Source organism: Ornithorhynchus anatinus, chromosome 18 (genome assembly GCF_004115215.2).
Source record: "Ornithorhynchus anatinus isolate Pmale09 chromosome 18, mOrnAna1.pri.v4, whole genome shotgun sequence".
Classification (NCBI taxonomy): domain Eukaryota; kingdom Metazoa; phylum Chordata; class Mammalia; order Monotremata; family Ornithorhynchidae; genus Ornithorhynchus; species Ornithorhynchus anatinus.
Genome location: NC_041745.1, coordinates 42470893 through 42497359, shown reverse-complemented (window position 1 = coordinate 42497359; position 26467 = coordinate 42470893). Strand labels below are relative to the sequence as shown.

Sequence of the window (26467 nt, the reverse complement as noted above, 5' to 3'; positions counted from 1 at the left end):
TTTTCTTTTTACGGCATTTGTTAAGTGCTTACTATTTGCCAGGCACTGTCCTCGGCCCTGGGGTAGAGAGCCGACAAGACACTAATAAGGTTGGCATTTGTTAAGCGCTTACTATGTGCCGAGCACCGTTCTAAGCGCTGGGGGAGATCCGGGGTCATCGGGTTGTAATAATAATAATGGTGGTATTTGTTAAGCGCTTACTATGTGCCGAGCACCGTTCTAAGCGCTGGGGTAGACACAGGGGAATCAGGATGTCCCACGTGGGGCTCACAGTCTTCATCCCCCTTTTACAGATGAGGGAACTGAGGCACCGAGAAGTTAAGTGACTCGCCCACAGTCACACAGCTGACAAGTGGCAGAGCCGGGATTCGAACTCATGACCTCTGACTCCAAAGCCTGTGCTCTTTCCACTGAGCCACGCTGCTTCTTCATGTGGGTTGTCCCACATGAGGCTCACAGTCTTCATCCCCATTTTACAGATGAGGGAACTGAGGCACCGAGAAGTGAAGTGACCTGCCCACAGTCCCACAGCTGACAGGTGGCAGAGCCGGGATTCGAACCCAGGACCTCTGACTCCCAAGCCCGGGCTCTTTCCGCTGAGCCACGCTGCTTCTCTGACTGTAAACCCAATGTGGGACAGGAACTGTGTCCAACCTTTTATCCACCCCAGCACTTAGTATAGTGCTCGGCACCTATTAAACGCTTAACAGATACCACAATTATTATTATTGATAATAATACTTCACTCAGCAGGAGTGAATGAGTGAGTGAGTGCAGGAGTGAATAAATAAGTGCAGGAGTGAATGAATGAGTGAAGGTGTGAGTAAATGAATGAATTAATGAATAAGTGCAGGAGTGAATGAATGAGTGAAGGAGTGAGTGAATGAATGACGAGTGAATGAATGAGTGAATGAATGAATGAATGAGTGAGTGCAGGAGTGAGTGAATGAATGAGTGAAGGAGTGAGTGAATGAATGATGAGTGAGTAAAGGAGTGAGTGAATGAATGAGTGCAGGAGTGAGTGAGTGAAGGAGTGAGTGAATGAATGAATGATGAATGAATGAATGAGTGCAGGAGTGAGTGAATCACGAGTGAGTGAAGCAGTGAGTGCCGGAGTGAGTGAATGAATGATGAATGAATGAACGAGTGCCGGAGTGAGTGAATGAAGGAGTGAGTGACTGAATGATGAATGAATGAATGAGGGCCGGAGTGAGTGAATGAAGGAGTGAGTGCCGGAGTGAGTGACTGAATGATGAATGAATGAATGAGTGCAGGAGTGAATGAATGAAGGAGTGGAGTGAGTGACTGAATGATGAATGGATGAATGAAGGAAGGAAGGAGTGCGGCGCCGGAGGCCCCGCGGCCGGAGGCGGGCCGCGCTCGCGCGGAATGCTGGGAGTTGGAGGCCTGGGGCGCGCGTGCGCGGAGCCCCCCTCTCGCGCAGCATGCCGGGAGTTGGAGTCCTGGGGCGCGGAGCCCCTCGCGCGGCATGCCGGGAGTTGGAGTCCTCCCCTTCCCCCCCCCCCCCCGCCGGCGGAAGGAAGGGCGGCCGGAAGGCTACGGTGGCCCGCAAGGCTCCCGCCGCGCCGTCCGCCCCCCCCCCTCCCCCCCAGCCCGAACGGTAGGTGCGCGACGCTCGCTGCCATTTGCGAAGCGCTTCCTCCGTGCGCGGCGCCGGGGGAGACGCGGGGGGGGGGGGGTCATCGGGCAGGTCCCCCCGGGGCGGGGGCGGGGGGGGCGGGGGAGGCTCCCGGGCTTGGGCCCCGTTCGCCGGATGACGTCACTGAGGCCCGGACGGCGGAAGGGACTGGCCCGAGGACACCCGGCCGACGAGGGGCACGGGCGGGATTCGAACCCAGGACCGGGGGCTCCCCAGCCCGGGCTCTCGCACCGAGCCGCCGGACCCGGGTTCCCCTCCCGCCTCGTCCCCGCGCCTGCTGTGCCACCTCGGGCAGCGCCCTTCACCTCTCCGGGCCTCCCCTCTAGCCTCCCTCCCCCTCCAGACCGGTGTCTCCTTTCCCCCTTTTTTTAATGTCACGTGTTAGACGCTCACTACAGAGTCAGAGGGCCCGGGTTCTCCAAACCAGTCTCTTCTGCCTTTTTTTTTTTAATGTTATGCGTTAGACCCTTACTACAGAGTCAGTGGAAAGAGCCCGGGCTTTGGAGTCAGAGGTCATGGGTTCGAATCCCGGCTCGGTCACTTGTCGGCTGGGTGACTTTGGGCGAGTCACTTCACTTCTCGGTGCCTCAGTGACCTCATCTGTAAAATGGGGATGCAGACCGGGAGCCCCACGTGGGACGACCTGACTCCCCTGTGTCTCCCCCGGCGCTTAGAACGGTGCTCGGCACATAGTAAGCGCTTAACAAATACCAACATTATTATTATCATTCTGTCCTTTTTTTTTTTTAATGGTATGTGTTAGACGCTCACTACAGAGTCAGAGGACCTGGGTTCCCATCCCGCCACCGCCCAGCTCCCTGCTTTGTGACCTGGGGCAGGTCATTTCACTTCTGGCCTCTCCACCAGCCTTTATTCCCCTCCAAACCGGTCTCTTCTCCCCCCTTTTTTTAACGTCACGTGTTAGACGCTCACAACAGAGTCAGAGGACCCGGGTTCTCCAAACCAGTCTCTTCTTCCCTTTTTTTTTTTAATGGTACGTGTTAGACGCTCACTACGGAGTCACAGGACCCGGGTTCCCCTCTCGCCTCCGTCCCCTACCTGCTGTGCGACCTCGGGCGACTCACTTGGCTTCCGTGGGCCTCCCTTCTAACCTTCCTCTCCCTCCAAACCAGTCTCTTCTCCCCTTTTTTTTTTAATGTTGCGTGTTAGACGCTCACTACGGAGTCACAGGACCCGGCTTCCCCTCTCGCCTCCGTCCCCTACCTGCTGTGCGACCTCGGGCGACTCCCTTCGCTCCCCCGAGCCTCTCCACCAGCCTTCATTCCCCTCCAAATCAGGCTCTGCTTTTTTTTTTTTCATGGTATTCGTTAGACGCTCACTACAGAGTCAGAGGACCCGGGTTCCCATCCCACCTCCGCCCCCACACCCGCTGTGCGACCTTGGGCAACTCGCTCCGCATCTCTGGGCCGCCCGCTAACCTGCCTCCGCCTCCGAGCCTGTCTCTTCTCTTTCTATTTCAATGGTACGTGTGAGACGCTCACTACAGAGTCCGAGGACCCGGGTTCCCCTCCCGCCTCTGCCCCGCGCCTGCTGTGCGACCTTGGGCAGCTCACTTCACCTCTCTGGGCCTCCCCAAAGCAGGGTGGCTTAGTGGGTAGAGCACCGGCCTGGGGGTCGGGGGGTCATGGGTTCAAACCCCGACTCTGCCACATGCCTGCTGTGTGACCTTGGGCAAGTCACTTGACTTCTCTGGGCCTCTGTGACCTCATCTGAAAAATGGGGATTTCGAGTGTATGTCCAACCTGACTAACGTGCAGCTACCCCAGCGCTTAGAACGGTGCTTGGCACCTAGTAAGTGTTTAACAAGTACCATAATTGTTATTATTATTATTATTATTAACCTTCGGTCCCCTCTGAGCCCGTCTCTTCTTCCTCTTTTTGCTTTAATGGCCTCGGTTAGACGCTCACTACAGAGTCCGAGGACCCGGGTTCCGATCCCGCCCCTGCCGTGGGACCCTGGGCAAGTAAGTCCCTTCACTTCTCCGGCCTCCCCGCTCCCCTCCGCCCCCCTCTGAACCTGTCTCTTCTCCCTCTTTCTGCTTTAATGGCATCTGTTAGACGCTCACTACAGAGTCCGAGGACCCGGGTTCCGATCCCGCCTCCGCCGCGTACCTGCTGGGTGACCCTGGGCAAGTCCCTTCACTTCTCCGGGCCTCCCCGCTCCCCTCCGCCCCCCTCTGAACCTGTCTCTTCTCCCTCTTTCTGCTTTAATGGCATCTGTTAGACGCTCACTACAGAGCCCGAGGACCCGGGTTCCGATCCCGCCCCCGCCACCTACCTGCACTGGGACCCTGGGCAAGTCCCTTCACTTCTCGGGGCCTCCCCGCTCCCCTCCGGCCCCCTCTGAACCTCTCTCTCCTCCCTCTTTTTGTTGGATGGCATCTGTTAGGCGCTCACTACAGAGTCCGAGGACCCGGGCTCCGGTCCCGCCCCCGCCACCCACCTGCCGGGTGACCTTGGGCAAGTCCCTTCACTTCTCCGGGCCTCAGTTCCCTCACCCGCAGAATCGGGATTCGATCCCGACGCTGCCGCTCCTCAGCTTGGGTGACCGTGGGCGAGTCTGCTTCGCTTCTCGGTGCCTCGGTTCCCTCATCTGGAAAATGGGGGTGAAGACCGGGAGCCTCACGGGGGACGACCCGATGACCCCGTACCTCCCCCGGCGCTTAGAACGGTGCTCGGCGCGTAGTGAGCGCTTGACAGATACCAACGGGATTATTATTACAGTTCTCCTGCCTACCTAGACTGTGAGCCGCCCCGGGTGGGCCCTGGTGATCTGGTCTCCATCCGAGCGCTTAGTACAGTGCTTGACACATAGTAAGCGCCCAACAGATTACCACGGTGATTTTTACGTCCCGGGCCGCGCGCTAAGTCCGTCCCCTTGCCCTCTTCTCCCCCCGAGACAGGCCTCCTCTCTCTCCCCTCCTAATCTCTCTCGGCTCCCTCCTCCGTAAGTGGCGATTAAACAGGGTCCAACCTGATCGGCCGCCATCTTGGCCGCCGCTCAGTACAGTCCCCGGCACGTAATCAGGGGCTTAAAAAACACCAGTTAAAAAAAAAACAACAACACCGTGCCGGAAGTAGTAATGATAATTTGCGAAGCGCTTACTACGTGCAGAGCGCCGTTCTAAGCGCCGGGGGGGATCCGGGGTCATCGGGTCGTCCCGCGTGAGGCTCCCCGTTCATCCCCATTTTGCAGATGAGGGAACCGAGGCCCAGAGAAGCGAAGCGGCTCGCCCACGGTCACCCAGCCGACGAGTGGCAGAGCCGGGAGTCGAACTCATGACCTCTGACTCCCCAGCCCGGGCCCTTTCCGCCGAGCCGCGCTGCTTCCCCAGGTAGACCCGGGGTGGTAACCCCGGCCCCACCGCTTGCCCGATGTGTGATCGTGGCAGCTCGCTTCATTTTACTGCGCCTCAGTTTCCTCCCCTGCAGATGCGGCGCTCAGCACGCGGTAAGCGCTCAGTGAATACGACCGGATGAACGGACGCGAGGGGGATTGCCTCTCTGTTCTCCCTTCCCCGCAGATGAGGAGCAGCGCGGCTCAGTGGAGAGAGCCCAGGATGGGGAGTCCGAGGTCATGGGTTCGAATCCCGGCTCCGCCCCTTGTCAGCTGGGGGACTGCGGGCGAGTCGCTTCACCTCTCTGGGCCTCAGTTCCCTCATCTGGAAAACGGGGATGAACCGGGAGCCTCGCGTGGGACGACCCGACGACCCGGTGTCTCCCCCGGCGCTTAGAACGGTGCTCTGCGCATAGTAAGCGCTTAACAGATGCCAACATTATTAAAAAAAAAAAAAAAAGATGGGGATTACGGCCGCGAGCCCCACATGGCACACGGACCGTGTCCACCGTCATTACCTCGTATCTGCCCCGGCGCTTAATACGGTACCTGGCGCGTAGTGAGCGCTCTTCATTCGTTCGTCCACTCGGTAGTATTTACTGAGCGCCCCCCACGCGCAGAGCACTGGACTGAGCGCTCGGGATGGACGGATGGGTAACAGAGACGGTCCCTGCCCCCCCCGACGGGCTCGACTGAAAACGAAGCCCAGGGAGATGAAGCGACTTGGCCGAGATCCCCCGGCGGGACGGCGCGTAGCCGGGATTAGAACCCAAGCCTCCAGATTCCCAGTCCCGCGCTCGTTGCAGCGAGCCGCGCCGCGGCATTCGGCGCCGTTTTGTCTGCTCTTTAATGGGATCCGTTACGCGTGACCGTGGGCGGGTCGCTTCGCTTCTCTGTGCCCCAGTTCCCTCATCGGGAAAGCGGGGGATCAAGAGTGTGTGAGCCCCACGCGGGGCGACCCGATGACCCCGTATCCCCCCCCGCCCCCCCCCCAGCGCTCAGAACAGTGCTCGGCACCTAGTAAGCGCTTAACGAATCCCGACATTTATTTAAGCGTTTAGTGTATGTCGGGCTCCCTCTTAAGCGCCGGGGTAGACGCAAGTGAGTCGGGTTGGACGCGGCTCACGGTCTCCCTCCCCGTCTTGGCAGATGGGGTAACCGAGGCCCGGAGCGGCCAGGCGACTCGCCCGGGGGTCACGCAGCGGACGAGCGGCGGAGCCGGGATTAGAACCCGTGACCTCCGCCTCCCCGGGCCGGGCTGTATCCGCTTCTAGAGAAGCTATTCTGTGCGAAAGGCTCTTTCGCGGGTTCCCCTCCGCCCCCCTCCAGGGGAAGCAGCGCGGCTCGGCGGAAAGAGCCCGGGCTCCGGAGTCAGAGGTCGCGGGTTCGACTCCCGGCTCTGCCCCCCCCCGTCGGCTGGGTGACCGTGGGCGAGCCCCTTGACTTCTCTGGGCCTCGGTCCCCTCGTCTGTCAAATGGGGATTAACCGTGAGCCTCACGTGGGGCGACCCCGATGACCCCGTATCTCCGCCGGCGCCGAGAACGGTGCTCGGCACGTAGTAAGCGCCTAACAAACGCCAACGTTATTATCATTTTCGAGGAGGGACAAGATTAGACTGTAGGATCTAGGGCAGCAGCGCGGCTCAGTGGCGAGAGCCCGGGCTTGGGAGTCCGGGGTCACGGGTTCGAATCCCGGCCCTGCCGCCCGGCAGCTGGGTGACCGCGGGCGAGTCGCTCCGCTTCTCCGGGCCTCGGTCCCCTCCCCTGGAAAACGGGGATGAAGACCGTGAGCCGCCCGTGGGGCCGCCCGATGACCCCCGTATCCAGCCCGGCGCTTAGAACGGCGCCCTGCGCGTAGTAAGCGCCCGACGGGTACCGACGTCGTTATCGAATGCGAGCCCGCTGGCGGGTAGGGATCGTCCCTCCCCGTGGCCGAACTGTCCTCTCCAAGCCCTCGGTCCGGCGCTCTGCGGCGCTCGATAAATACGATCGAGTGAACGACGAGACCGTGCCGCAACTGCTTCGCGACTGGGAGGGATTCGCCGAGTGTGAAAGACGCCTGCAGTGGAAAGAGCACGGGCTTTGGAGTCAGGGCTCATGAGTTCGAATCCCGGCTCGGCCACTCGTCGGCTGGGTGACCGCGGGCGAGTCCCTTCGCTTCTCCGGGCCTCGGCTCCCTCATCTGTAAAATGGGGATGAAGACCGGGAGCCCCCCCCCGTGGGACCACCCGATTCCCCCGTGTCTACCCCGGCGCTTAGAACGGTGCTCGGCACCTAGGAAGCGCTTAACGGATCCCAACATTATTAAGTGTCGACGTCATGTGAAAATGAGAGTCGAAGGGCTCCGGGGCCGAGAAAACCATTTCTCCCTTTCAACCGCGGCCGTTTGGTTTTTTTTTATCGTCTGTTGCTCGGGGAGGGTTGACCTCCCAGTGACCTCCGGCACTTTTGGGGGATTCCCCTGGGTTCCCCGACGCGATAGGATTCATTTCCCCCTCCGCAGCCCGAATCCGACCACTCCCAATTCCGGGGTTGGGGGGTGACAGAACCCCGCGATTGCCACTCGTCGGCTGGGTGACCGTGGGCGGGTCACTTCACTCCTCTGGGCCTCAGTGACCTCATCTGGAAAATGGGGAGTCACTGGGAGCCTCACGTGGGACGACCCGATGACCCCGTATCCCCCCCGGCGCTTAGAACGGTGCTCTGCACAGAGTAAGCGCTTAACAGATACCAACATTATTATTATTAACTTCTCTGTGCCTCAGTGACCTCATCTGTAAAATGGGGATTCACTGGGAGCCTCACGTGGGACGACCCGATGACCCCGTATCCCCGCTTAGAACGGTGCTCTGCACAGGGTAAGCGCTTAACAGATACCAACATTATTATTATTAACTTCTCTGTGCCTCAGTGACCTCATCTGTAAAATGGGGATTCACGGTGAGCCTCACGTGGGACGACCCGATGACCCCGTATCCCCCCCGGCGCTTAGAACGGTGCTCTGCACAGGGTAAGCGCTTAACAGATACCAACATTATTATTATTTTCATTGTCAGCGCCTCCGGAGGAAATCAGATGACGGGATTTTGGCACGTGCCCGAGGAGCTGAAGTAGGTGATCTCTAATGCTGGGGGGAAATGGAGCTCTTTCTCTTGAAAATAAAATATTTTCTCTTCGTTCTTTTCTTAATTTTAATAGAAGAGTATTTCCTCCAGACTGACCTGCTAAAAATCACATTCTAGATTAAGGTTTTCAGGTCTAAAATAAGCTGAGCGGCTTCAGTGTGATTTTATGAATTCAAATGTGAAATCATAAATGCAGTAATTGATGGAGCTCGTTCTTGTTTTAAGGGACTTCACGGGAGATTTTTCTTTCCGTCTCGAACGGCGTTCCGAGGGAATCACTTTTCTCAATTCTCGATCCGTACTCGGGGGTTCGGAGTGATTGTGATGTTGGTATCCGTTAAGCGCTCACTCTGTGCCGAGCACCGTTCTCAGCGCCGGGGGAGATGCGGGGTCATCGGGTCGTCCCGCGTGAGGCTCGCGGTCTTCATCCCCATTCTGCAGATGAGGTCACTGAGGCCCAGTGAAGTGACTCGCCCGCAGTCACCCAGCTGACAGGCGGCAGAGCCGGGATTCGAACCCGTGACCTCCGACCCCCAAGCCCGGGCTCTTTCCACTGAGCCGCGCCGGGCAGAAACGATTTCTGTGCCCGTGTAAATCCTGCAAGGTTTTGGCTGACCGGGCATCTGTTGCGAGTGGAAGCAGCGCGGCTCAGTGGAAAGAGCGCGGGCTTGGGAGTCGGAGGTCCCGGGTTCTAATCCCGGCTCCGCCGCCAGTGAGCTGTGTGACCTTGGGCGAGTCGCCTCTCTGGGCCTCAGTGACCTCATCTGTCAAATGGGGATTAAAACTGTGAGCCCCCCACGTGGGACAACCTGATCACCTCGCCCAGCGCTTAGAACAGTGCTTTGCACATAGTAAGCGCTTAACAAATACCACTTTTTTTGGGGGGGGGGGGGGTCTTTAGTGTGGAATTTTTTAGTGTGGAATTATCAGAATAGCAAGGAGGTATCTTGTCCCCATTCTTGATTCTATCTATCGCCATCGTTCTCGTCCGGCCGTCTCCCCCGATCAGACCGTGAGCCCGTCAGAGGGCGGGGACCGTCTCTGTCACCGATTTGTCCATTCCAAGCGCTTAGTACAGCGTCCTGCACAGAGTAAGCGCTCGATAAATACTATTGAATGAGTGAATGAAATATGTAGCCTTAGTTTGGGCGGGAAACCGAAAGCTGCTCAAATCCTTCTTTGACTTAAACCCCGTGGTCCTCTGACGCTGATCCAGGCCTCGAACCCAAGATAGTTAAAGGAATCTAACTCCTGGGAAAAAGCAGAATTCCCACCTTACGGGATCGGAAGCAGTTACGGACAAAAGCAGCGTTCAGAGAGTCCCCTGTGGGCTTAATAAAGTCCATTATTATTATAATTATTCTTTTACTTAAGGCGACGGTGATCATCATTTGAGGATTCCTGCCCTCAGGGGAATGGAAGATTGCCAGCTGGAATCGGGAGATGCGGCAAAACTTTCAAGGTAGCGACGGTGACGTTGAATTTCCAGGGCTCCAACTCTCTCCCTCGAACAGCTATGATAATTACGGCAGCCGTTAAGCGCTTACTATGTGTCAGCGAGTGTACTGAGGGCTGGTGGAGGGACAGGATAATCAGGCCGGACCTAGTCCCTGGCCCACGTGGGACTCACGGCCTAAGGGGAGGGAGAACGGCGCCTGGCACGCAGTAGGCGCTTAACGCGGACCACGGTGACGATTATTACGAGTTCGTCCCCGTTTTACAGGTGGGGAGATGGCGAGGGGAGGGAGGACGGCGCCTGGCACGTAGTAGGCGCTTAACGCGGACCACGGTGACGATTATTACGAGTTCACCCCCATTTTACGGCTGGGGAGATGGCGAGGGGAGGGAGGACGGCGCCTGGCACGCAGTAGGCGCTTAACGCGGACCACGGTGACGATTATTACGAGTTCGTCCCCGTTTTACGGATGGGGAGATGGCGAGGGGAGGGAGGACGGCGCCTGGCACGCAGTAGGCGCTTAACGCGGACCACGGTGACGATTATTACGAGTTCATCCCCATTTTACCGATGGGGAGATGGCGAGGGGAGGGAGGACGGCGCCTGGCACGCAGTAGGCGCTTAACGCGGACCACGGTGACGATTATTACGAGTTCATCCCCATTTTACGGCTGGGGAGATGGCGAGGGGAGGGAGGACGGCGCCTGGCACGCAGTAGGCGCTTAACGCGGACCACGGTGACGATTATTACGAGTTCGTCCCCATTTTACGGCTGGGGAGATGGCGAGGGGAGGGAGGACGGCGCCTGGCACGTAGTAGGCTCTTAACGCGGACCACGGTGACGATTATTACGAGTTCATCCCCATTTTACCGATGGGGAGATGGCGAGGGGAGGGAGGACGGCGCCTGGCACGCAGTAGGCGCTTAACGCGGACCACGGTGACGATTATTACGAGTTCGTCCCCATTTTACGGATGGGGAGATGGCGAGGGGAGGGAGGACGGCGCCTGGCACGTAGTAGGCGCTTAACGCGGAACACGGTGACGATTATTACGAGTTCATCCCCATTTTACCGATGGGGAGATGGCGAGGGGAGGGAGGACGGCGCCTGGCACGTGGTAAGCGCCAAACACGGACCGCGGTGACGATTATTACGAGTTCATCCCCATTTTACAGATGGGGAAATGGTTAGGGGAGGGAGGACGGCGCCTGGCACGTAGTAGGCGCTTATCGCGGACCACGGTGACGATTACTACGAGTTCACCCCCGTTTTACAGAGGGGGAGATTGAGGCACAGAGACGTGACTTGCCCGCGATCACAGCGCAAGCAGGTGGCAAAGGCAGGATTAGGTCTCGCCGTTTCCACGCGGCTTCTCCAACCGCTCGGCGACCTCGGCAGAGCTGGCAAACCCACGCGGCCCTGCCGGAACTGGGGTGACCGCTCCCCAAAGCGCCAGGGGAATCTGGCCGTTGAAAGGCCCGCCCCGCCCAACGGCCGGGGGTGGCGGCTGGAGCCCGGGCCTGGGAGTCAGGAGGTCACGGGTTCTAATCCCGGCTCCGCCACTTGTCCGCCGTGCGACCCGGGGCAAGGCGCTCCACTTCCCTGGGCTTCGGTGACCTCGTCTGGAGAAGGGGGATTGAGAGCGGGAGCCCCAGGTGGGACGAGGGACTGTATCCAACCTAACTTGTATCTACCCCAGCGCTTAGTACGGTGCCCGGCACGCTGTAAGAACTTAAATGCCATAATTATTGTGATTATTATTACTATCAGACTGGGTCCAGGCACTCCCAGGGGGACACGGGCAGGAAAATAAGTAATAATGTTGGTATTTGTTAAGCGCTTACTATGTGCAGAGCACCGTTCTAAGCACTGGGGCAGATACAGGGTCATCGGGTCGTCCCACGGGAGGCTCACGGTCTTCATCCCCATTTTACAGATGAGGTCACTGAGGCACAGTGACGTGACTTGCCCAAAGTCACACAGCTGGCAAGCGGCAGAGCCGGGATTAGAACCCACGACCTCGGACTCCCGAGCCCGGAGTCTCTCCCCCGAGCCACGCTGCTTCTCTAAATCAACGTTCTTTACCTCTTGCCCGGCATAAAATATTCCTCATTCTCAATTTTCCTACTTGCACACTAATAAAAAAAAAATAGGCCGGTTTGGAAATTGGGCACCTTGGAGTCGGACGGAATCGTGGCCGCTCTAACGGGGTTTGCAGTCGTGGCGGCTGACACTTAGTGCCGAAAGGATGACTTCCTGGAAAGCCAGGGCAAGCGGAGAACCTTCGTGACGATGATAAAGAACCGTAGTATTTAATAATAATAATAATAATAATAATAATGATGTTGGTATTTGTTAAGCGCTTACTATGTGCCCAGCACTGTTCCGAGCGCTGGGGTAGACACGGGGGAATCAGGTTGCCCCACGTGGGGCTCACGGTCTTCGTCCCCGTTTTCCAGATGAGGGAACTGAGGCCCAGAGAAGTGAAGTGACTCGCCCACGGTCCCACAGCTGACGAGTGGCAGAGAGGGGATTCGAACCCATGACCCCGGACTCCAAAGCCCGTGCTCTTTCCAGTGAGCCACGCTGCTTATTTGTTAAGTGCTTACTACGTGCCAGGGGTGCTAAGCCCCGGGGTAGACACAAGATAACCGGAACTAGGGGTTTACAGCTCCCCAAAGCGCCCGAGGAATTTACCCGTTTAAAATTCCAGAAAATGTCCAGAGGCCTGGACACGGTCTCTGTCCCACAGAGACACAGTCTTAACCCCCATTTTGCAGATGGGGGAACTGAGGCCCAGAGAAGAAGAAGAAGAATTTTGGTATTTGTTAAGCGCTTACTTATGTGCCAAGCACTGTTCTGAGCGCTGGGTGGATGACAAGGTAATCGGGTTGTCCCATGGAGGGCTCACCGTCTTCGTCCCCATTTTCCAGATGAGGTCCCCGAAGGCACAGAGAAGCGAAGCGACTTGCCCAGAGTCACACAGCAGACCGGTGGTAGAGCCGGGCTTAGAACCCAGGCCTCCCGACTACCAGGCCCACGCTCTTTCCACTGGGCCACGCGACTCTTTACGACAATTTTGTTCGTTTTATTTCGTTGACGAGATGTACGTCACCTCGATTCTATTCGTGTGCGATTGTTTTAATAGTTCAATAGTATTGATTGAGCGCTCGCTCTGCGCAGAGCACTGTACTAAGCGCTGGGAATGGACAGATGAGCTGTCCTTCCCCTCCATTCTATTTATCGCCACCGTTCTCGTCCGTCCGTCTCCCCCGATTAGACCGTGAGTCCGTCAGAGGGCAGGGACCGTCTCTGTCTGTTACCGATCTGTCCGTTCCAAGCGCTCAGTCCGGTGCTCTGCACAGAGTGAGCGCTCAATAAATACTACTGAATGAATGAATAAATACTATTGAATGAATGAATGAATGACAAAACCAAGACATAATAATAATAATGATGTTGGTATTTGTTAAGCGCTTACCATGTGCAGAGCACTGTTCTAAGCACTGGGGTAGATACAGGGTCATCGGGTTGTCCCACGTGAGGCTCACAGTCTTGATCGCCATTTTACAGTTGAGGGAACTGAGGCACAGAGAAGTGAAGCGACTCGCCCACAGTCACACAGCTGACGAGTGGCCCAGCCGGGATTCGAACCCATGACCTCGGACTCCCAAGCCCGGGCTCTTTCCACTGAGCCAAGCTGCTTCCCGTCAACAACCCTGAAATGTTTGTATTATAAAAGAGTGGATTATCTTTTAGCAGCGATTACGCGGACACTTCCGCAGATCTTCTGCACCCACAAAAGATAACGTTCTCTTTAATATTATTCCGACGGAAATATACCGCCCTGTATTCTTGCAAATAAATACGAGTATTTCCCCCCTCCCCCCCATTTAAGAGTTCGTCAGTCATCTCCAGTCAGACTCGGGATGCCCTAACTGGGGCACCTTTAAAACCCCAGTGTTACGAAACGATTCGCCTCGTACTTTTTAATAAAGAAGGGAAGGTAGTAAACTTGTTAGTGGTCCGCGGTAGGGAAAAAAAAAAAAGCTAGGCCATACTCTATCGTTAAAATGCATTAAATGAATATTTTGATAGAAACGGCGTCCTTCCAACTAGCAGTGGAAATGGGCTTCATTTGAAGAGATCCGAGGCTCTGCGGGAATGCCGATAATTTTCACAAAGTAGAAATCGAATCAAAACCAGGGTACTCTCTCAAGCCCCACAGCGTGAGCTGTGTACTCAAGATTGGTTTGTTGGGCGACGGAGAGCAATCGAAGGGGATTTTCTGGTTTAGCGTCTATGAGGATTTGATCGTTGCATATTTGGGATTAAACGTTCCCGTTACTTAAATATTCATAGAACATACGATGGTTTTTGTCTTTTTTTCCGGCTTCTGGCTGCATCTTTCCCCCGGACGTGTTAGGTTTAACCGCTTCATTACTTGGGGACCGCTTGGCCGTTCAACACTCCGCACTCACGAATCTTTTTAAAAATGTTGGTGCGGCACAGGCTCCAGGCGGCGCGGAACCACGCGACAGAGTGATGGCTTGTTTTCGACGGTTTGAATATGGAGGCCACGGGGACAGACGAGGTTGACAAGATAAAGACGAAATTCATATCTGCCTGGAACAACATGAAATACAGTAAGCGTGATTCTTTTTCTTTTTCAAACTGCACCTGCCCCCCAAACTGCTTTTAAACCCACTGCGATAGACCTAAACAAGGGGCGAGATTGGGTACGGAGGTGAGAAGCGGTGCGGCCTCGCGGAGAAAGCACGGGCCTGGAGGCAGAGGACTTGGGTTCCAATCCCGCTCTGCGTGCTGCTCGCTGTGTGACCGTGGGCAAGTCACTTAACTCTTCTGCGCCTCAGTTTCTCCTTCTCAAACAGACTGTGAGCCCCACGTGGGATAGGGACCGTATCCAGCCTAATTAACTCTCATCTGCCCCCCGGCACTTAGGACAGCGCATAGTAGACGCTTAGCAGGTACCGTTTTTTTTTTAAAAAAAACAGTTGGGGTACATCTCCGACTTCATTAAAAATATATTTCTCGATTTGTAGAAATGAGGCCGTCCTGGAGAAGAAAGCAAATAACATCTCAGACCCCACTTAGACCCAAGAAATCTATGAGGGTTTTTAGTGTCTGTTGGCATCTCTAGGCTGTGAGCTTGCTCTGGGCAGGGGATGGGATGATTATTCTACTCTTACCGTCCCAAGCGCTTAGTACAGTGCTCTGCGCCCAGTAAGTGCCCGATAAATCATAATTACGGTATGCGTCAAGCGCTTACTATGTGCCAGGCACCGTACCTCGCGCTGGATACGACCGAACGAATCACGCGGTGTGAAAAGGTGTTTCCAATTCTCGAACTTCCGGAAATACAGTCGGTCTGACGTCTCTTCCGGCTTTTGAAAAACAATGTCAAGTCGGCTGGGATCCCGGCATATTTTCCAACGGGACAGGGGTTGGGAGAGCCCCAGGGCCTGTTCTTTACTCTCCAAAAGTGGTTTTCGTTTTCCCCGTCGGAGATAGCGATGGACTTTGGAGATGCAGCTGAGCTGAGGCGGCTCCTTTCGGTGACAGCGAAGAATAATGATAACGTGGGTGTTTGTTAAGCGCTTACTATGTGCGGAGCACTGCCTAGGGTACACGGGGTCATCAGGTCGTCCCACGTGAGGCTCACAGTCCTAATCCCCATTTTCCAGACGAGGTCACTGAGGCTCAGAGAAGTTAAGTGACCTGCCCGCAGTCACACAGCTGCACCTGCAGCCAACTACCTTGCGCCGCAAGGTTGCTCTCCAAGCGCTTAGTACAGTGCTCTGCCCACAGTAAGCGCTCAGTAGAGACGATTGAGTGACTCTAACCCCGCTGGAGGAGGGCAAGTAGCAGCTAGGTCCTTCCCGCTCCCCTTCAAGGGGTCCTCTAGAAAACCCGTGACATCCCCCGCCAAAGGCCGTGTGGAAAGAGCGTCGGGCCCATTTCTCCACCAGCTTGATGTGGGTTGGTGGTCTCTTGGGGGGTTTATCTAATAATGATAATAAAAAATGTCGGGATTCGCTAAGCGCTCACTACGTGCCGAGCACTGTTCTAAGCGCCGGGGTGGACACGGGGGAATCGGGTTGTCCCAGGTGAGGCTCACGATCAATCCCCCTTTGACAGATGAGGGAACTGAGGCCCGGAGAAGCCAAGCGACTCGCCCACAGTCACACAGCTGACGAGTGGCAGGGCCCGGGCGTCGAACTCACGACCTCTGGCTCCGAAGCCCGGGCTCCTGCCACCGAGCCGCGCTGCTTCCCCGCTTCTTATCTAAGAAACGGGGCTGCGACCTCCTCCTTTCTACTTCCCCGAGCGGTGGTTTCACCCGCTGTTCAAATGTGGTTTGTCGGCCTCCTTTCGAAACTAGTTGGGGCCCTCTTTGAGTAGGTGGGGCGTTCCTGCGGAGGACGCAATCCCACTTACGGGCCCGTTGGATCTCGAGGACAGGCGAATTAGTCAACAGAGCCGTTTCTATTAAACCCCTGGATATTTAGCTTATTGGTGATATAAGACGACCGCTGGCAGCCGATAGCCCCAAGTTAGACGCGATTGGGAAATCTGAATGGATGCGCTCCAGTCACTGAACACTGTTCTTTTTTCCCTTATTTTATTATTTTTTTTTTAGGTTGGGTCTTGAAAACCAAGACATATTTTAGTAGAAATTCTCCCGTGTTACTGCTGGGAAAATGTTACCATTTCAAATCGGAAGGTAAAAGTCCTTAAAGCCCGTTTTCGTTCCGAGTCACTTGTAGAAGTTTGTCGAGGGGCCTTTGCCACATAAAGCCGTTCGGGGATTTGTTAGATCGAGGCCCTCTTGCCCTTCTCGTCGTCGCACGAGGCAGACGCGCCCAGGTGATTTGTTCATTTTTATTAATGTCTGTCTCCCCCTCTAGACCGGAAGCTCGTTGTGGGGAGGGAATGTGTCCGTTGCTGTATTGTGCTCTGCTCCGCACGCAGTAAGCGCTCAGCGAATAAGACTGAGTGAACGAACGGGCGAATGAGATAGGAAGATACAGTGGTGGAAGCATTCTGTCCTCTCGATTCCACAGGGGATGAGAATAATCATGCCGGTATTTGTTAAGCGCTTACTAGGTGCGGAGCACTGCTCTGAGCGCTGGGGTAGACACAGGGTCAGCGGGCCGTCCCCCGTGAGGCTCACGGTCTTGGTCCCCATTTTCCAGACGAGGGGACCGAGGCACAGAGAAGCGAAGGGACTCGCCCACGGTCGAACGGCTGACGAGTGGCAGAGCTTGGGATTCGAACTCATGCCCCCCCCCCCCCCCGGGCCCCCAAGCGCGGGCTCCCTTCCACTGAGCCGCGCTGCTTCCCTGCTTAGCACGGTTCTCCGCGCCCAGTAGGCGCTCGCTAAATACGACCGGGTGACCGCTTCGCCTAGCTTCCCCGGCAGCTCCCCGGCTCTCTGACGTCTCACGCCCCCCGCCCGGCGGTGGTTGTTTTGCAGAGGACGACGGGATCCCCGTCCGATCCAACTGGGCCCCGGAGGATCCCGCCGTCATCTCCGGGAACGTGGACGAGTTCCGGAAGGACTTCGTCTCGCGGATATGGCTGACCTACCGGGAAGAGTTCCCCCCGATGGGGGCTTCGGGTTTGACCACGGACTGCGGCTGGGGCTGCACCCTGAGGACCGGCCAGATGTTGCTCGCCCAAGGGCTCGTACTGCATTTTCTCGGGAGAGGTAGGTGGCTCGCCCCGTCCCCTTAATCGCTCCTCCCCCAACTCCAGCCGGCTTTCCCGGCGCAGCGCCGAGAGACGGCCGCGGGGCTCTTGCTTTGACTCTCCGACGCGCTCCGTGGTCCTCGCCGGCCTGTCCTCCGGCTCGCGCACCCCACCGCGTCGGGTCTGTCGTCGCTAATTTTACAAGCCTAATTTCCCGGCGCTCCGATTCCATAAAGCCCGCGGTTTGAGTTCACCTAGAAGCCCTCGCAGGGCCCGGGAAACTCCTTCGACGCTCGCCGCGATCCCACGGCGGCCCTTTTGGCGGTCGGGAATGTGTTCTTATCGAGTTTGAACGGTGGAAATCGCTCTTTCCTCTCTCCCGTCCCTCTCCCCTCTGCCCCCGTCCCCGCAAAAAAAAAAAAAAGAAAAGCATTTTGTGTGTGTGTGTGTGTGAGAGAGCGAGCAAGCGAGTGGGAACTACGGACCTGGGACTCAGAAGGACCTGGGTTCTAATCCCGGCTCTGCCACACGTCCGCCGCGTGACCTTCGGCAAGCCCCTTCACTTTTCTGGGCCTCCGGGTATCTCCCTTTTAAAATGGGGATCCAGATCGTGAGCCCTGATTAGCTTGAGCCTACCCCAGCGCTTAGAAGGGTGCCTGACACGTAATGAGCGCCTAAAAAAAAAAAGATATTCCGGGAGAGGCGCCAGGCTGCCGAATGCCTGGGTCTTCCTCAGGTGGCCGGGACTTGCGCGTAAGCCCGTCAGTGAGCAGGGATCGTCTCTATCTGTCGCCGAACTGTCCATTCCAAGCGCTTAGTCCAGTGCTCTGCACCTAGTCAGCGCTCGATAAATACTATTGAATGAATGGAAGGAGGGGGAAAGAGGTGGGATTGGATCCCGCCTCCTTTCCCTCCTTTCTGGTCCCCGACTGCCATTTGGTTTTTCCCCCTCCAGACTGTGAGCCCACTGTGGGCAGGGATCGTCCCTCTTTATCTGCGGTGTTGTACTTTCCAAGCGCCTAGTACGATGCTCAGCACATAGTAAGCTGTCCGTAAACACGGCCGAATGAATGAATTTGGTTCTGCCTGGCACCGGCGGAAACAAATTCGTTGACATCGGTTTTTCCGTTTTTTAATCGATTTCACTAGTGTTCTTTTTTTTGTTTGTTTGTGGTATTTGTTAAGCGCTTACTGTGTGCCAGGCACTGTTCTAAGCGCTGGGGTCGATACAAGATAGTCGGGTTTGGTCAGAGTCCCTGTCCCATATGGGAGTCCCGGTCCTAATTAGCAGCGCGGCTCAGTGATAAGAGCCCGGGCTCGGGCGTCAGAGGTCATGGGTTCCGAATCCCGGCTCTGCCACTCGTTAGCCGCGCGACCGTGGGCGAGTCACTTCACTTCTCGGTGCCTCGGTGACCTCATCTGTCAAATGGGGATTAACTGCGCGCCTCACGGGGGACAACCTGATGACCCTGTATCTACCCCAGCGCTTAGAAAGGTGCTCCGCACCTAGTAAGCGCTTAACCAATAGCAACGTCATCGTTATTCTTTTCTAGACGGGTTAACCGAGGCACAGAGAAGTGAAGTCCCCTGCCTTAGGTTTCTGGAGCCCGACGTACTGAAAAGGAGGAAATCCTGTAAGTCCGGCAGCGAGTGATAGGGTACGATATGAGGTGACTTTGGTCCGGATTCCCCTGTTAATTCCAGAGCTGACCACTCGTTCCCCGGTTTTCTAGTTATTAGCACACCGAGCCTAGAACTCCGAATAAATGCGGCCTATCGATCTGACTGGACGTCGGCGTTCCGCGGCTAGAGCCTAAATATTTAGGAAAGGGGAAAACAGATCCTCGCTTTTCACCCTAGCGTGGACCTGGCCCGCAGCCCTGGACATGGAGAACTCAGACTCCGAATCGTGGACGTCTCACACCGTGAAAAAGCTCACAGCCTCATTCGAGGCCTCGTGGGTCGGCGAGAGGGACCCCAGGCCCCCGTCCGCTTCTCGGAACGCTCCGCGCGGGTCGGGTTCCGTACGTGACGAAATGAGAAATGAAGGTTTCCACCGCAAGATCATCTCTTGGTTTGGCGATAGCCCCCGGACGTACTTTGGCTTACACCAACTGACCGAATACGGAAAGAAGTCTGGGAAAACGGCCGGAGATTGGTATGGGCCGGCTGTTGTCGCCCATATCCTAAGGTAAGGTTGGTTTTTAGTCATTAATGATAATAATGACAGTTATGGTGCTTGGTAAGCGCTTACTCGGCACTGTTCTAAACTCTGGCGTAGATACAAGGTAATCACGTTGGACGCGGTCCCACCTGGGGCTCACCCTCTTAATCCCCATTTTACAGATGAGGGAACCGAGGCCCAGAGAAGTGAAGTGACTTCGCCCAGGTCACCCAGCACACCCGTGGCGGAACCGGGATCAGAACCCAGGTCCTTCCGACTCCCAGGCCCTATCCGCTCAGCCCCGCTGCTTCTTAACTGTGACGCGGCTCCGTGGATTTGGACAAATTTCCCAGTCCTCTTAATTAAAAAAAAAAATAAAGTCCATTTGTATCTCATTTGCTTCCCCCCCGATTACAAAGAAATACGAGCGGAGTGTGAAATACACGGGATCAAAAAGAAATAGTAATAGAGTCTGAGCCTTGAAACGCACCGACTCCTATCCTACTTCAAATAGATATTGAAAAGTAGCTAGATTTTTTGCCATCCCGTTCGCCTCTGGCTTTAACAGTAAGCGTCCAAGGTTTCTCCCAGACCCGGCTTTCGGCTACCTTTAATGAAATGTTCTTCTAAACTAACAACTCTTTCAACCTTGAAACATGCATAACATTATAGATTTTTTTTTTTTTAATACTGTAACCCCGGGGGCTGTAATGTACTGATAGTGTAATGAAATGTCAGAGCTAAAATTGATGTTTTCAGCATTTCTTTGCACACATCAAATTCTTGTGAACTGTAAATGTATGGGACTATTAATATTATAATTACATCATAGTAAAAGTAAAGGGTCTGTGACATTCAGTGCGGGTGGAAAGAAAAAAGGCGAAAGTCAAATTTCACTATACTCTGCCTTTTTTATGTGCCATTTCTTGGGATACTACTTGGTTTTTTGTGTGTGTTTTTTATAGTCTTACCCGCTCTATGTGGGTCCCAATTTTGCCATAAACTGAATCATGAATATGTCACTCAAGAATAAGAGGGCGAGGTGCGGCTCTAAATTCGCTCCATTTAGAGACCTGTCGATTTCGAGTGATCGTTCGGCCTTCGTCTCGCGTGAGCCTCCGTTCAGATGTACGCAGACCGGATTGGGAAAATTCAGATAGCTGGTCTCGTCTTTTTTCGTCATCGTCAAATAATGAAGCCAATAGTAATCCATGTGGTATTTGTTAAGCACTCACTGGACTAAACGCTGAGGTAGATATAGATTTGGATTGATTTGGACACAGTCCCTGGCCCCTATGGGGCTCACTGTCTTATTACCTTTTGAGGGATGAGATAACTGAGGCGTAGAGAATGATGATAATAATTGTGGTATTTGTTAAGCGCTTACTCTGTGCCAGGCCCTGTTCTAAGTAGGGGGGTGGATGCAAGCGAATCAGGTTGAGCACAGTCCCCGTCCCAGGTGGGGCTCGCCGTCTCAGTCCCCGTTTTACAGATGAGGCGACCGAGGCACAGGGAAGTGAAGCGACTCGCCCGAGGTCACACAGCGGACAAGTGGCGGAGCCGGGATTAGAACCCAGGATCTTCCCACTCGCAGGCCCGGGCTCTATCCATTAAGCCACGCTGCTTCCCTGCGTTGCGGGGGCTGAGCCGGAGCTGCCGAAACTCCTTAAAGCACTCAATAATCATAGTAACTGTTACAACTGCAAACAGTTTGTGACAAATTACACAACCGTTCAATGAAGCTATTAAACAAATACAGATCTGTAAAATGAGGATCAACTGTGAGCGTCACACAGGACAACCTGGTTACCCTGTATCTACCCCGGCGCTTAGAACAGCGCTCTGCACAGAGTAAGCGCTTAACAGATACCAACATTATTATTATTAGTTTAGTATGAATAGTAATTATTATAACCGCTATAAATAATAGTAAAACGCTCACTGTCCTAAGCACTGTTCTAAGTGCCGGGGTTAGATACAAGCTAAGCGGGTTGGACACATCCCCTGTCCCACCTCGGGCTCCCAGTCTTAATCCCCGTTTACAGACGAGGAAGCCGATGCCCAGAGAGGCGAGTCGCCCAAGGTCACACGCCAGACGAGCGGCAGAGCCGGGATGAGAACCCGGGTCCTCCTGACTCCCGGGCCCGGGCTCTAGCCACTCGGCCGCCTGATTTTGAAAACTGGTCTAGATTTAGGCCTGTCCTCGTTCAGCGAGTTCCCTATGCACTAAAAGCAAAATGCAGCTATGTGTTTGGAAGCGAGAATTTAACTCCTACTACCGATAACGGTGGTATCGTCGACTGCTTCCTACGTGCCAAACACTGTACTGAGCACTGGGGTTAGATGCAAGAGGATCAGGTTGGGCATCGTCCCTGTCCCGCGTGGGGCTCACAGTCTAAGCAGGAGGGAGAAAAGGTATGACGAATAGATTGCCTAAACGCATCATTTGTGTAGCACAATCATTCATTCAATAGTATTTATTCATTCAATAGTATTTATCGAGCGCTCACTATGTGCAGAGCACTGTACTAAGCGCTTGGAATGGACAGATCGGTAACGGAGAGAGACAGTCCCCGCCCTCTGACGGGCTCACGGTCTGATCGGGGGAGACGGACAGACGAGAACGATAGCGATAAATAGAATCGAGGGGACGAGCATCTCGTTAAAACGACTGCAAATAGATAGAATCAGTTTATTGAGCGCTTCCTACGTGCAGAGCACTGTACTAAGCACTGAATAGAATCGAGGGGACGAGCATCTCGTTAAAACGACTGCAAATAGATAGAGTCAGTTTATTGAGCGCTTCCTACGTGCAGAGCACTGTAGTAAGCACTTGGAATGGACAGATGGGTAGCACATCCTCGACCTGCCGTCTCGGCACCGAGATCCGGGGCGGCTCCGGAGAAATCGTCCGTCGTCGGGATGGCAGGCAAGCAAAGCCACACGTCATCGTGACTGGCCTCGCAGTAGACTCCCGTTAGACCCGCGTGCCAGTCCACATCCCTCGAGAACCTTTTCAGATAGTCCTAAACACCTAATAATCCTAACAGGGCTGTTTGGGAAGCATTTACTCCGTGTTAGAAAGCCCGCTACGTGTTCTAAGCGCCGGGGGAGATGCAAGCGAATCGGGTGGGACGCGGTCCCTTTCCCACGTGGCGCCGCACGGTCTTAATCCCCATTTGACAGATGAGGGAACTGAGGCCCAGAGGAAGGAGCGGGACAGAAGGGTGCGTAGATATTCATTCAATCGCATTTAGTGAGCGCTTACCGTGTGCAGAGCACCGCGTTAAAGTGTTCGGACAGCCGCTTGGAGAAGCAGCGTGGCTCGGTGGAAAGAGCCCGGGCTTGGGAGCCGGGGGTCACGGGTTCGAATCCCGGCTCTGCCGCTTGTCAGCTGTGGGACTGCGGGCGCGTCACTTCGCTTCTCTGGGCCTCAGTGACCCTCATCTGTAAAATGGGGATGAAGACCGTGCGCCTCACGTGGGATCAACCCGATGACCCCGTATCTCCCCCGGCGCTCAGAACGGTGCTCGGCACAGAGTAAGCGCCTAACAGATACCGACATTATTATTATTATTACAGTCGGGCAACAGATAGAGACAATCCCTAGCCAACAGCGGGCTCACTGTCTAGAAATGGACGGGCAGAAAGTGTCGGCCCTGGACGACCGTCTCTATCTGTTGCCGATCCGTCCATTGCAAGCGCTTCGTACAGTGCTCTGCGCACGGTAAGCGCTCAATAAATACTATTGCACGAATGAATGATTTCAACAATATCGCCTAATACGCGAGCAAAGAAAGGCCGTTTTCAGTTCCGTGGAAGTGCTCTATAAAATAAATGTGAAAAGTTTTCCCCAAAATTCAGTGACACCTGGCTCAGGGCCCCTCTACTTCGATGTTACGGTTACAAAAGGAACAGCTTTGACCACCGATATTATTATTATTATTATTATTACTGTTATATGCGTTAAGGGCTCATTATGTGTCAAGCACTTGTTCTAAGCGCAGGAACAGATACGAGTTCATTCATTCAGTGGTATTCATTGAGCGCTTACTATGCGCAGAGCCCTGTACTGAGCGCTCGGAACGGACGATCCGGCAACAGATAGAGACGATCCCTGCCCGTCGACGGGCTCGCGGTCTCGTCGGGGGAGACGGACGGACAAGTTAATCGGGTCAGATACAGTCCCCGTCCCCCGTGGGGTCTGAGTAGGAGGGACATCAGGGATCAAATCCCCATTTTACAGATGAGGAAACTGGGGCACAGAGAAGTTAAGTGACTTGCCCCAGGTCACACAGCAGAGCCGGGATTAATAATAATGATAATGTTGGTATTTGTAAAGCGCTTGCTATGTGCCGAGCACGGTTCTAAGCGCTGGGGTAGATACGGGGTCATCAGGTCGTCCCCCGTGAGGCTCACAGTTAATCCCCATTTTCCAGATGAGGGAACTGAGGCCCAGAGAAGCGAAGCGACCCGCCCACAGTCGCACGGCCGACGAGTGGCAGAGCCGGGATCAGAACCCAGGTCCTCCCAGGGGTTTTGTACTTGTACCGTGGAATTTATAGACCTCGCTCTCACTGCACAGACTGTAAGCTCATCCATCACGTGCAGGGAACATGCCTGTCTCTTGTTGTGTTATACTTTCCGAGAAGCAGCATGGCGAAGCGGTCGGAGCTCGGAAGGTCATGGGTTCTGATTCCGGCTCCACCCTTGGTCTGCCGTGTGACCTTGAGCAAGTCACGTCACTTCTCTGTGCCTCGGTCTGTAAAACGGGGATTTGAGACCGTGAGCCCCATGTGGGACAGGGGTGGTGCCCAACCTGATTGACTTGCAACTACACCAGGCTTAGAACGGCGCTTGGCACATAGTAAGCGCGTAAGTACCATTATTATTATTATATTATTAGTCTCCCAAAGGCCTAGTGTAGCGCTGTGCACACGGGAAGTGCTCAGTAAATAACGATGGACCCGCTGACTGACAGAGAGGAGACCCGGAGGCAGAAGTCACCTGAGAGACACCTCTCCGGACAGCGGGAGGGCCGGAAAAACCCGGGCTCAAGTTAAAGCGTCGTCTCCGAATTTGCTCTAATGGGCCGTGCTCTAAAGGAAAGTTGTGCTTTTGTGTATTTTTACTCAGAAAAGCAGTTGAAGAAGTGAGACACCCTGATTTACAAGGATTAACTGTTTACGTTGCACAAGATTGTACAGGTAGGTGCTGCGGTGACCTCGTTTCCACCCAGTTCTCTCCCAGTTGCTCAGTACGGTGCTTTGCGCACAGTAAGCGCTCGATGAATGAATGAATCCAGTCCACCCACTCTGACATCTCCCCTGGGAACTCTCTAATAGCAGCGACGTTAAATCGCCAAACAGAATTCCACCACGGGAACAAGTATCGGTTTTTTGTTTTAGTAATAATAGTAAGGATAATGATACTAATCGATGTAATCGTTCAACTCTTACTACGTGCCAAGCGCCGTATTAAGCGACGGGGCGGATCCGAGCAAATTGGGTTGGACACAGTCTCCGTCCCTCATGGGGTTCACCCTCTCATCCCCGTTTTACAGAAGGGGTCGCGGAGGCGCAGAGAAGTGACTTGGCCAAGGTCACCTAGCAGACATGTGGCGGAGCCGGGATCAGAACCCGTGACCTCCTGACATGCCCTAGCCACACCACCGGCTGCTTCTCACACGGGGAAAGTCAGAAAATCTGGAGTCATTTGGTCTCGGCGACTGACGGAAGAGAAAAACTCTGAGGAATATCTCATTAGGGTGATGTTTTGTAGCTTGAAGGAGAAGCACCCTGGGATAAACTCTAAAGAGGCGCCAAATACGTGCCAGATAGGATTACGATAAATGCATTTTTCAGGTTATCTGGCTGTTGCCGTGTTTCAGTGAATTCTCCGCCTCGCGAGGCAATCAATCCACAGGGCTCAGAGTGCCCTGGTTTCGCCAGTTGGGGAATATTCATTAGAGCCGCGGTTTAATAACTAACGGGCGAAGATTATTCTGGAACTCCACTGCGGGGGTGAGACGGAAGCTTGAGATTTTTCCTCAGATTCATATCAAGTGACATCTGTTCACGTTTCACGTGTGTACGTGCGCGCGTGTGCCTGTCCCTTCTTGTTCTTGTTTCGTTACGCACGATTGCCCCCCGGTGCCCCGGGCAGCCGATAACGACGGCCCTGGTTCGCGGGAGCTGGCATTCGAAGGGAATGGGACCCCGACGTCAAATTCCTAAAGAGGCTTCTGGCACTTTTACGGATGTCTTTTAGATTATAAAGCGGGGGGGGAGGGCGATGCGAAGAAGAGGAAGTGCTGAACTTGCTTCGTGGGGGATACCAGCACCGGGTTCTAGAAGTCGAGTGGTGGAGTTTCCAGAAGAGGAGGAGGAGGGCTATAAATTGAATTTAAATGAAGGGAGAAGGCTGGGTGAGTGGGAAAGGCAATACGGAGGAAGAACCAAAGGCCGAAAAAAACAATATGAGAATCGAGAGGAGGGGTCATCTGACCGGAATGAAGTGGGAGGAAAAAGGAGAAACAGGAGATGGGAGAGGGGAGGGCCCCTGGAGAAAGGGTTCTTTGTTTTTTAAAATGACATCTAAGTGCTTACCATATGCCAGGCACTGTACTAAACGATGGGGGTAGGTACAAGCTAATCCGTCTGAACACAGTCCCTGTCCCACACTGGACTCCCAGGCTTCATCCCCATTTTACAGATGAAGGAACCGAGGCCCAGAGAAGTGAAGCGACTTGCCCAAGGTCACAGAGCAGCCAAGTGGCTGTAAGCCCGTCAAAGGGCAGGGACCGTCTCTCTCTGTTACCGATTCGTCCATTCCAAGCGCTTAGGACAGTGCTCTGCACATAGTAAGCGCTCGGTAAATACTACTGAATGAGGTGGCAGAGCCGAGATTAGAACCCCCGACCTTCTGACTCCCGGGCCCGGGCCGTCTCCGCCGGGCCACGCCGGGACCTTCCGAGGGCCCTGCGTTTTC

General features: G+C 54.8%; 1 protein-coding gene across 5 annotated transcripts in view; it reads left to right on the top strand.

The window, feature by feature from the left end:
- Positions 1-1600: 1600 nt before the first annotated feature.
- Positions 1601-26467, top strand: part of ATG4C (autophagy related 4C cysteine peptidase) — a 55697-nt gene continuing 30830 nt past the window's right edge. Inside the window, exons 1-8 of one of the 5 annotated variants that reach the window (XM_029083326.1) lie at positions 1601-1621; positions 8075-8128; positions 9518-9605; positions 14113-14246; positions 16262-16345; positions 17099-17332; positions 19174-19504; positions 24614-24684. In XM_029083326.1, coding sequence (XP_028939159.1) covers positions 14171-14246; positions 16262-16345; positions 17099-17332; positions 19174-19504; positions 24614-24684 — 796 coding nt within the window. In that variant the 5' untranslated portion in view covers positions 1601-1621; positions 8075-8128; positions 9518-9605; positions 14113-14170. Of the gene's footprint in view, positions 1622-2445; positions 3144-3524; positions 3646-8074; positions 8129-9517; positions 9606-14112; positions 14247-16261; positions 16346-17098; positions 17333-19173; positions 19505-24613; positions 24685-26467 lie in introns of those variants that run through there. The other 4 variants (XM_029083324.2, XM_029083325.2, XM_001514320.4 and 1 more) reach the window with 4 other exon arrangements.